Raw genomic sequence first — 11,891 nt, forward strand, 5'->3', positions numbered from 1 at the left:
GTGTCAAAAAACCTGCCTCTAAATGGGGGAGAAAAAAAGTGTTCGCCCGACTATTTTCCCTTTCGCCCGACTCTACGCCACCACCACCACCACCACCACCACCACTACCATCGCCACACCACCCAGCGCGTTTCTGTTCTCTGCGTCCTATACGCTGCCCCTACCTCCAGGTACAGGTACTTCGAAAGCATCCCCTCCCGCGACACGTCGCCTCGTTCCTCTTACTGACTGATAGCTACTTTGATATGCGTGACTTCCTGCGATCCAAGAATACGTACTTACTTACTAACACGGATACGCGTGTTCCATTATGGACCACTTCGATCATTATCGAACCGAACTATAGCAGAATAAGAATGAAATTAAAAGTTGCTTGGACCAGATAATTTTAAGGATCGAATCCTGAACCGATACAAATTCTCTTTCGTTTGTAGACCAGATGATCTTAAAGATCGAATCTTGAAGCGATACGAATTCCCTTTTGTTTGCTGATGATCGAGAATTCAAAGAAGAGAATCGTATAGAAGCAAAATTATCGTAAATAGCATATAAAATTACTATTTATTAGGATTTAAGTTTAAATCAATACATAATAAGAACTAGTTAAAGAATTAGTGAAAGATTAGATACGATATAGCTTGTAACCTCAGATGTCAAACGATTTAAATACGAGTCCCTTTAATTACTTCACATAATGTTATTCCATCAAAAAGTAGAAAGTATAACGAATAACGAATATATCAATAAAGAATGGCTAATCGAATAAGTTCTTATGTAAACGACTATTTACATGATTATTATGTTACGAAGACTACGTATTTGCAATTTAGAAGATGTTTTGATTATCATCTGAAAGAATGATTAAAAACTTATAACGCTTAGTGCTGGTATTTTACACGAATGTAAATGAACTATAACAGTCTTGACAAGTTTAATAACAACTGCTTTTTTATGAAAATTGCATCATGCAGTCATTTAAAAAATAATATATGTAGTTCAAAACATGCTAATTTCATCAATTAAAATTTCACTCATATTAATAGAAAATTTCATTTAAAAAATTCCATAAAAAATCAAAATTTTAGTTGAATTATTCACTTTGTGAATTTATATTATCCAATGAATTCTTTTTCACATAATACCAATATAAATATAAAATGAAACGCTTCTAACTTTGTAATCTATTAATACGATTACATTTAAAGAGCATGTACCTACATGAAACACTCCCTTACATTGTTTATAAAATGGAATACGTTTATTCGACTCAATAGACAAATCATTTTATATAATTAGTGATGTAGAATCGCATTTACAAATGCCTTGATCTACCAACGTTAATAACTAGATTTACATAATTTATATGCTACATTACACGTATTTACATTACGTATAGAACACACAGGAATAAAAACATCATTCCAATACGTAGTGCTAATTATGACGCAAACAATTCTAAAGTATCTTGCTCAAACAGTTCCATCCCCTATTATTTTGAAATCTGTTATTGCACAAACTAAACTATAATAAAAAATGTTGCGTTATTTGGAGCACGGCGTTTCGTCACAAATCCTTGATTAATTATCTAAAATCGTCAAATCCAATGATTTCCTAGTCGTCTACAGAAGTGTATCTAATCAATGATTTACAATGATATTCGGCCTTAAATTACCATACTATCGCAAGCAAACGTGAGAAAAGAATTTGCAATAGACTTTTCTGTATCTCAATTAATAAGGAGATACGATCATAGGAATAGATAAAAGAATGGTTAAATAATAAACTTAAATATTTAAGGAAGGTTTTATCATAATTCGATAAAAACTACAGACAACGTCAAGTAAGTTAATAAAAGAATACAAAGAAAATAAAAGATGTTCCTTCTCCTGAATTATTATTGCATTACGCGTGCATTGCATCGCTTTCCCTTGACATTCTAATCCAGGAATAAAATCGATCGTTTGCGTTCCAATTCGAAAGTAGATCGCAAAACTGAACAATTACTTTTCCTAATAATCACACGGCTGCGCGCTTCCTGTCTATACTCCGTAATATAAGAAATATCGAGTTTTCGGATTGCAAGCGTAAAGAGTACATATTATTAACGGAAAATGAGGTTACATGGAACCCTTTCATAAAACGTTCCACTTTTCTTTGTATCCAACACATACGCTATATATACGTTAAACTCGATTGTTCGAAATAATAATAACAATGTTTGACTGGTTATTGTTATATGGTGAATGTTTTGCGATTTCAATGACATCTCGAGTCGAAGTTCTGCACATAAAAGAGCGATTCGATTTTCGGCAAGGAATTGTATCTACAATTAGTCAAAATACAAATTAATTTAATAGTAAGAAATTCTGAAAAGAAATTTTTTCTGTAGCCTTCTATAAATTACATTTAGATTATTTTGACACGGACTTTACACAAATATCTTTATGTCTTATTAGTGTCTCCTTTGTTGAAACGTATGTATGTGTCAATAAATATCAACAACAAGAAGTTATTGTTAAGATGTCGTTGATAATAACTATACATATACATAAATTTTTAAATAATTCTTAGAAAATAGTAGCTAAAGAAAACAACAAGTGTGCTAACAATCATTTAAAGATTTGAATTAGACTTTGATGATGTTTTAGAAACATATCTAAAATTTTGCTATTTGATTTTTAATTAGTATTGTGTGTATCTTACGTAAGTACTACTCGCAATGTAATAAACATGAATAATGGTATATTCATCAATATTGATAAACAAACGAAAGAGATAAACATATTATTAAACCATAATGTCTGTGAAAAAGTAATTTATCTACAACTCCACAAAGGAAAGTAATATAGCAATTTATTACGTCTTTTAAGTAAATCTTCATTTACAAGTAAATATGCATATCAATGGATCACGTATAAGAGAGGACGCTACATATATGACAAACAAAATTCTCAATTCACGTTACGAAAAGTAGCTAAAGATTTCAAAACATTATTCGTACGTGAAAAGAAAAATACAAGATTTTTATTTTGTATATTTGTAATTACATACATACATATTTTTCTATGGAATTGCTAACTTTGTTGATAAAACAGAATGATCAAACATAGATCACGTCAATGTAATAGAAAATAGTCGTCATAAATAAAGCCACGTACTCGTGAAAATTTAGTTAGTTAATTTGTGAAATCTATTGGATATTTTTACTTCCAAAATGTAAAATTTTAATAGAAAAAAGTTTTAATAGAAAAAAAACAATTTTAAGCTAACGCTTCATATGTTTCAGTAGAAAATATCCATACCGACAGTTCTTAGAGTCAGATCTACAATAGTCAACAAATGTAAGAACAGACGAGATATGTATAAGTCGCTTAATCTGTCACATAATGAACAGCGATGAAATCGCTCGTGTAATCAATCAATTATGACGATACCACCTATGATAATGGAATTATCTGAGAAGTATATATCAATCTCTTGCAATACCATGTAAAATTCATTACCTTAAAACTGTTTATGGAAAGAAGCGATAATATTTATAACCTTAATAACGTGACATGTGACATTTAATAAATAAATAGGTTGTATCCTTTTATTATATCGTTCATAATTTTTATCGTAACTTTAAGTTCATATTTTTAAAGTGTACAATATGGAAAAATTTTAATCGATGGATAAATACCGATAAACATATAATGAAACAAGTCTGGCAATTTACTTAAATCTTGTTCCTGTGAATTACATCTAACTCGAATTTATAGTCAATATTCTAAACCTCTCCCGCGCGCATTAGATCATTTTCTTAATCAAGAAAATACATTAGTTCTTTGTCATCACATTTTTTTTGTTCCACCATATTACTACTTATCTATTCACCTATCTATTAATGATGTACATATTCGTCAGTGTTTTATTCTTAAATAACTTCTACTGTTGTATGTACTATTTCTCATTAATAAAAATAATTTGTGTAATGTAAAAGAATTATTTGATATTGCAAGAAACAGAAGTATAATGTAAAAGTTATTATAGGTTGAAGGCAATGAAAAGTATACTGTGAAACTAGTTTAACTTAATTACGTATGTTTAGTTATCTATTGATAATTTTGTAAAATACTGTTAACAATGTCTGACAGTATTTTAAACGAAAAAGCTGAGAATTGTGTTTCTCATGATCCTGAATATGACGATACACTGGGTGTACCTGATTCATTAGAAATTACTATAAATGAAAATGAAAATATTAATTCTAATAATGATACTGATAATAGTGGTGAGTTTATGACTTTAGTTCGATATTTCTGTGTTATTTAACTGACTTCCTTTAAAAATAACATTCTAACTATGTTAGTAAAATGTATTGTGCATTGTTTACTTTATTTAAACTAGAACGTCCTGGTGTGATACCTTTTTCTGCTATACACGACTTACCAAAAAATTTTAAAAACCAGTATCGTAATGTTTTTATTCCTGGTGAAGAAGTGCATGTGGACATTATAGACAATGAACGTAGCGTAACAACACATCCATTGAATCCAAATTTGTACACTATCGAATTTAGGCATGGACCATTTATTTGGACAATTAAAAAACGATACAAACATATCCAAAATTTGCATAATCAATTGAAAATATATCGCACCAGTTTAAATATACCTTTCCCAACTAAAAGTCACAAAGAAAGAAGAACTAGTTTGAAAAGTTTGGGGGATACAAAAGAAGGGAAAGGTCGTAAAGGTGCACTACCAAGGTATAAAGATACATTTAAAAAGAAAATACGTTTATTTATTGTAAATGACCAAAAAATGGGACAAACTATTTTTTTTCAGATTTCCAAATAAGCCTGATGTTTTAGTACCTTATGAGCAACTAGAACATAGGAAAAAAGTATTAGAAGAGTACTTAACTAATTTATTAAAAATAAAAATTTATTTGCATCATCCAGAAACAGTGAGTTAATAATTTGCATTTATTTATGTAATGATTACTAACAAGTATAAAACATTTTCAGGTCGATTTTTTAGAAATTTCACATTTGTCATTTATAGAAGATTTAGGAATGAAAGGCAAAGAAGGAATTGTTTTAAAACGAACTGGATCAGGTGCAAGAAGTAGATGTAACTTTTGTGGTCTTCTTGAGGGCATGTGTTGTATTAGATGTACTCATTTCTGCACATTTCTATGTAGGAAATGGCATTCTCGACATCTTGTTGTTAAAGATACTTTTGTTGCCTATATTGAACCGAAAAGTGGTAGCATTAAATCGGTGATTCTAATGGATAATGGTTTCGGAATCAGTTTTGGTCTGTATACAACAGGATTAAGAAATGGTATACAAATAGTAAATCTCAGTAGGCACATACTAATTAAGTGCTGGACAAGAAGAAAGGCTAAAGAATGGCTGGAATTCATACAAGAAGTTAGTAACAGGGAAGGTAAGTTCTTTGACTAGTGCGTAATGTAAAACTTTGAAAACTTAATTAATAAGTTATGTTAGTACAGGTCGAGACTTTATACAATCGAATCCGCACAACTCGTTTGCACCTTATCGTTCCCCTATTCCAGCCACATGGTTTGTAGATGGATCAAGTTATATGTCTGCTGTTGCAGACGCGTTAGAAGATGCAAAAGAAGAAATTTTTATTGCAGACTGGTGGTTATCACCTGAGATTTATATGAAAAGACCAGCTATTCATAGTGATTACTGGCGATTAGATAACATTTTACAAAGAAAAGCTGTGAGTATATCATTAAAAACATTGTGTTTATTAATTATTTATACTAATATTTTTAACACTCTACCTCATTAATACTGACAAAAGTTGAGGATTCTTGGTAAGGCTAATGTAATCTTGAATATAACATATAATGCTGTCAAAAATTGAAAGAAATCAAGTGTATATGTTAGAATAATCAATTCTTTATTTAGTTTGAAGGAATCAAAGTATATATAATGATCTATAAAGAAGTAGAAGTTGCACTGGGCATAAACAGTTTCTATAGCAAGCAACGTCTAGTTGAAAAATGCCCTGAAAATATAAAAGTATTACGTCATCCAGATCACGCGAGAGTGGGGGTGTTTCTGTGGGCACACCACGAAAAAATTGTAGTTGTTGATCAAAGTATTGCTTTTCTTGGAGGAATCGATCTATGTTATGGTCGATGGGACAACAATGAACATAGATTAATAGACTTAGGTACATGATACTTGAAATTAAATACCGATCATTGTTATTAATTGCATTTAGCTTTATTGTTTTCAATTACAGGCAGCACCCATCATTCCAGTATTTATATTCCATCTAAAGGTAGATTTACCAATACCAGCAGTAAAAAGGTATCAAATGCCAATGTAAAGAAGCATGTTTTATTACCATTGGCTATTGCAACTAATACAGTTGTGATGGCTACTACCAAATCTATACCAGTGTTGTAAGTTTCTTTCTTATTATTCTCCATAAATTTTATATTTCAAATTTTCTTTAAGTTTGGCTCGGCTACTCATTTTATTTTACTTTTTGTTTTTTTCTTTAGGCCAATTATAAATAATAAGACGTCGATATCACCATTCTCGACATCACAGTTAAATGCTGGTGATTTATTACTATTACAACCAATAGAAGAATCAGATACTATGAAATGTGATACACCTAATCTGGAACGTAAAAATTTATTTGGGATGGCAAAAAACACCATGGATAGAATGAAACACAGTATTAAGTTGAAAAGACAAGAATTAATTAATATGGTGTATAATCCACATGAAGAAGATAGCGATGAGGAGGATGTTATGACTACGTAAGTTTATACTTCAGAAAGATATGTATCAAAAACTGAATATATTTTTACACCAATTAGAGAATATCACTGACATTTTCAGCTATGCAATGCAAACTCCAATTGAAACTAGTCAGTCACTAGTGTATAAGGAAGATGAAGTTTCAGAATATCCAGGTGTGGCTAAATTATGGCTGGGAAAAGACTATGTAAATTTTATTGTTAAAGACTTTAATGATCTCGAAAAACCTTATCAAGATCTAGTAGATAGGAGCAACACTCCCAGAATGCCATGGCACGATGTAGGAGTTATGGTACAAGGTGCAACAGCAAGAGATGTTGCCAGACATTTTATTCAACGTTGGAATGCAATTAAGGCAGGTTCTAAGGCACTTTCTAATTATGTAACAATCTAATAATTAAATAACATTTATATAATTTATATTTGTAGATGGAAAAAGCAAAATTAAATTCATGTTATCCATTTTTGCTTCCAAAAACGTACAATAATTGCAGTAGCTCTGTACCATTTATTGAGAAATCTACTATACACAACGTCAACTGTCAAGTATTAAGATCAGTTAGTTCTTGGTCGGCTGGTTTTCTCGACTCACAAACAATAGAGCGAAGTATTCAAGAAGCTTATATTGAGGCTATTAGTAAAGCAGAAAGGTGAAATTAATTTTTAAAAACATGAAAAATGATTAATTGCCCTACTGCTATTATAATACACATTTTTCTATTTCAGGTATATATACATAGAGAACCAATTTTTTATAACACTTGCATCCATGCAACGATCTGCAGTAAAAAACCGTATTGGAGAAACATTATTGAAACGCATTTTAAGAGCACACCGTGAGGGTGCAGTATTTAGAGTATTTGTAATAATGCCTTTATTACCAGGTTTTGAAGGCGAAGTTGGAGGACCAACTGGTACTGCTCTACGTGCTATTACTCATTGGAATTATGCTTCTATATCAAGGTAAAAATTCTATTATAAAATTAAACTGCAACTAAAGATAAAAAGTGAATGAGTTGAAAAATTGGAATTATTTGTATTATAAATAGGGGTAAAGATGCTATTTTAAGTCGGCTAATTGAAGCAGGAATAGAGGATCCTGGAGAGTACATTACATTCCATGGTTTAAGGACGCACGCAATGTTAAATGGTACATTAGTGACAGAATTAATATATGTTCACAGCAAGTTATTAATTGTGGATGATAATACTGTCATCTGTGGTTCTGCTAATATTAATGATAGAAGCATGACAGCAACAAGGGACAGCGAAATTGCAGTAATAATTCATGTAAGTATTATTTTAACTGACTCAACTGTGTAATTTTTTATCATTTCAATATTAACTATTCTATAATTTACAGGATCAAGAATTCGAAGAAGGAAGAATGAATGATATACCGTTTCCTTGTGGTAAATTTGCAGGATCATTGCGGAAACAATTAATTTCTGAACATTTGGGATTATTTAAAACAAATGAAGATATAGATGTAACTGATATAATTAAAAAATCATTCTACAAAGATGTATGGTGTGCTAGGAGTAATCGAAACACAGAAATCTATGAAAAAGTATTTCATGTTATTCCGACAGATAAAGTTGTTAATTTTTCTATGCTAAAGCAATATCAAGATGAGGAGCCACTTTCTTCTTCGAATACACTTTTGGCCCAAGAAATGGTTGAACAGATTAAGGTGTGTTTTAAAAAATTATTATTATTTTTATTATTTTAACAAACTTTATCATTTCATTTTTAATTTTATTTTAGGGTCATTTAGTAAACATGCCATTGCGCTTTTTATGCAATGAGGATTTGAAACCAGCTGCTGGTACAGTAGAAGGAATGATGCCAACAGCACTGTGGACTTAAATTTTTGACATTCGAATCCAATATTAATGAAATCAGTGATTTTAATATTTTTTACAATTGTATACAAGTTAATCTATTTTTAAGTATTTTATTGACCAAAGTACAAACGATCACTCTGTGCTTATGACTAGATATTTCATTATATGTATAAACTGCTAGAACTAAGATTGTATATCACTATTACTTAAAAGCATTTAGAATATTTGAGAGCATAAAGAATTAAGATGAATAAAATGCTAATGAAAATTCAGGTCAAGGTGATGCTTGGATTGTTACTTATGCATTAAATTGATCATAATTGTACTTTAACATTCCATAAAATCTAACTCTTTCAAAAAGGAAACGGGTTATTAATGTTGATGTGATAACAGTTACTAGTTTGAAGATAATTTTATTTCATTAATCATTTAATAAGCTCAAACGTCTTTTATTAATAACATCTTTTATAAAAATGTTCATATGAATGTTTAAGTTTTAACAGTGTGCCTTTTTAAAAGTTGAATTTTATATTATAACATTTATTTTATAATATTATTTATTTGTATTAAACGATATATAAAATAAATATGACATATGTCGTTCTTTACCAAGCTAATATTGTTATTTCCTTATATCTCTGTTACGATTATTCCATATAAATATTTAGTGAATCATTTTTGTATTTCAACTTATCTAAATAGCTAGAAGTTTGATAAATCGAGAGTCAATGTAATCAGTATTGTGCTATATAATTATGTGTTCGGATTCACATTTCCAATTTCTAATGTCAAGTCGGTAAAACACGCAGACTTAGAAAAGTATGGCAAAGTCATAGAACACCTGTAGATAAGCGTAAACTAAATAACGCAACAAGAAAACTAACCAAAATCCTTAAAAATTACAAAAATTACTGTTTTCAAAAATATCTTGCTAATCTGTATCCCACAGCTAACTTCAACTACTAACTATGGAAAGCACCCAGGAAACTCACTCGTCCTCCGTAAATAATCCCTCCAAATCGCTATCCGCAAGGTGAATGGGCGCGTAGCGTGGCTATACAAAAAGCCAACTTGTTTGCCAGTCACTTAACTAATGTCTTCAAACCGTATTCCTCCACTATTGCCGCGAAAATAACGGAATACTTGCACTCTCTCTTCCAGATGTCTCCTCCTATTGAACCTTTCTCATCTCTGGAAGTTATAGAATTAATCCGTCGTCTAAATCCCAGAAAAGCATTGGGACGTGATCAGATAAGTAACAAAGCTATCAAGGAGCTTCCCATAAAAGGGGTTGTTCTCATCACTTCTATTTTTAATACAATTCTTCGTCTTGAATACTGTCCTAAGTCTTGGAAAATATCATTGATTACTCTTATCCCTAAACCTGAAAAACCAATACACGAAACTAGTTATTATCGCTCAATTAATCTTCTACCCATTTTGTCCAAACTATTTGAGAAGATGCTAATGAAACGACTCTTTCCACTCCTAGAGGATTTGAAAACAATGCCAGATCATCAATTCGGTTTTCGGAAGCAACACTCTACGATAAAGCAAATTCATCGTCTAATTCATAAAATCAACCAAGATATAGAAAAAAGAAAAATATTGCTCTGCGGTATTTCTGAACATTCAGCAGGCGTTCGACAAAGTGTGGCATAAATAACTTTTGTTCAAACTAAAGAAAATCCTACCACACACCTACTACTCCATCCTAAAATCCTACCTAACCAATAGACAATTCATGGTTAAATATGCCGGGTTCGTACCGGCTAAAACCTCCACGGTGGTCGTCCCGACGATTGGTAGGAGTGCCCTGGACCATCTACGTATTACTGCTGGGGCACTCCTTCGTCTTCTCCCTGATGGTGCAATCGGTAGCTATCCTTAGTTGATTGGGTCGTTAGGAGGGACAAGTCCGAGGAGGAGAGTGGGAATACCCTTCCCGGCGTGACGGCACCCTCGATGGATGATGACTTCTCACCATTTCTCTCTCGGCGCGCTCCTTTACGAGTTGCACGCAGTAGGAGCGGACGGCGATGTACTCCTGTTCTCACCTCAGTATGGCCTCTACGATCGCCTCGGGGGCCAAACTCTCGCCGATAGCGAGCCGTAGGGCACGGCGCAGTTCCTTCCACGCCGGGCAGAATACCCGTGTGTCCTATGCCGTGTCTTCCTTTTCCTCGCAGTGATGACACATGTTGGTCACCTCCCGTCGAATCCTTAGCAAGAACTCCCCAAACGCTCCGTGCCCGGTGAGCACCTGCGTCATCCTGTATGTCGGTAGGAGCCCGCCACGATCTCTCCAAACCACCCAGTACGGTAGGACCGCTCCAAAGGCTCGATGACGCCGCATCGTATCCTCGGCGGCTAGCTGAATGCGCCACCGTTCCCAGGTTTCGAGCCTTGCCTCCTCCCGGACATCACGGACCGACTGGTCGCCAGAGGGCGTATCCCTGCCCGAGTACGGGCTCCGCAGTTGATGGTACACCCACCGAAGCGCTAGGGCCCGTAGTTCGAATGGAGGAGACGCCGCCTGCACCGACGCCGACGCGTGGGATATGGTCCGATATCCCCTGACTATTCGGATGTAGGTAATCCTCTGCAACCTCCTCAGTAGCAGTAAGCTGCGACGATTCCTCAGCAGATCTTCCGCCCGCACCGGGGCTCCGTATAGGACTCTGGATCGAACCACTCCCTCGTACAGTTGACGAACTTCGATTCCAGCTCCGCCAATGTTTGGCAATAGGCCGCATAAGGCGTTGGCTGCGGCCGTCACTTTAGGGACCAGGAGCTCAAAGAGCGGCCCGAACGTCTATTGGCTGTCGATCGGTAGGGCTAGATATTTCATCTCGAGCCCCACCTGTACTGCGTTTCCGCAGATGTACACACAGAGAAGAATCACATGGCCTCAGACTTGGCAGGTGACACGCTCAAGCCCAGCTCCTGAATGGCGCGAACCGCGCACGCCACGGCAACCTCGCCGAGTTGGAGTGTTTCATAAAACCATCGTCCCCCAGCCAGGATCAAAGAATCATTGGCGTAGCAGACAATGCCCGTGCTCGGAGGCAGGGAGCAGCGGAGAACCGAGTTATACGCCGTGATCCACAAGATGGGTCCTAACACAGAACCCTGCGGGACACCGCGCTCAACCGACCTATGTGCTTCTTCCTCTTGTGGCGGATGAAAAGAGAGTTGTGCGTTTCGTCCCGGGACTACCGGTGGACTCGTCAGTAAGGCTATGC

The 11,891-nt window shown here is 34.2% G+C and overlaps 1 protein-coding gene across 1 annotated transcript; it reads left to right on the plus strand.

Annotated features, from left to right (window-relative positions):
• The first annotated feature begins 3,305 nt into the window (after positions 1 to 3,305).
• On the plus strand, positions 3,306 to 8,925 carry LOC100742072 (phospholipase D2). The gene is made up of 15 exons (XM_003492766.4): positions 3,306 to 3,584; positions 4,091 to 4,273; positions 4,390 to 4,750; positions 4,830 to 4,950; positions 5,012 to 5,435; positions 5,503 to 5,738; positions 5,930 to 6,197; positions 6,270 to 6,432; positions 6,535 to 6,798; positions 6,881 to 7,154; positions 7,229 to 7,449; positions 7,526 to 7,762; positions 7,849 to 8,089; positions 8,163 to 8,492; positions 8,567 to 8,925. Exons 2-15 carry the CDS (start codon positions 4,126 to 4,128, stop codon positions 8,666 to 8,668), a joined length of 3,390 nt encoding a protein of 1,129 aa, XP_003492814.1. The 5' UTR covers positions 3,306 to 3,584; positions 4,091 to 4,125; the 3' UTR covers positions 8,669 to 8,925.
• Positions 8,926 to 11,891: the final 2,966 nt, after the last annotated feature.

Source organism: Bombus impatiens, unplaced genomic scaffold, assembly GCF_000188095.3.
Source record: "Bombus impatiens unplaced genomic scaffold, BIMP_2.2 scf_0837, whole genome shotgun sequence".
NCBI classification, from domain to species: Eukaryota; Metazoa; Arthropoda; class Insecta; order Hymenoptera; family Apidae; genus Bombus; species Bombus impatiens.

What these genes read in the sequence shown, in the direction of transcription:
- LOC100742072 (XM_003492766.4), top strand. Translation starts at nt 4,126, where the DNA reads ATGTCTGACAGTATTTTAAACGAAAAAGCTGAGAATTGTGTTTCTCAT. An exon ending in AGAAGTTAGTAACAGGGAAG is followed by an intron (nt 5,436 to 5,502) that starts GTAAGTTCTTTG and finishes ATGTTAGTACAG; the next exon opens with GTCGAGACTTTATACAATCG. An exon ending in AACGTTGGAATGCAATTAAG is followed by an intron (nt 7,155 to 7,228) that starts GCAGGTTCTAAG and finishes TTATATTTGTAG; the next exon opens with ATGGAAAAAGCAAAATTAAA.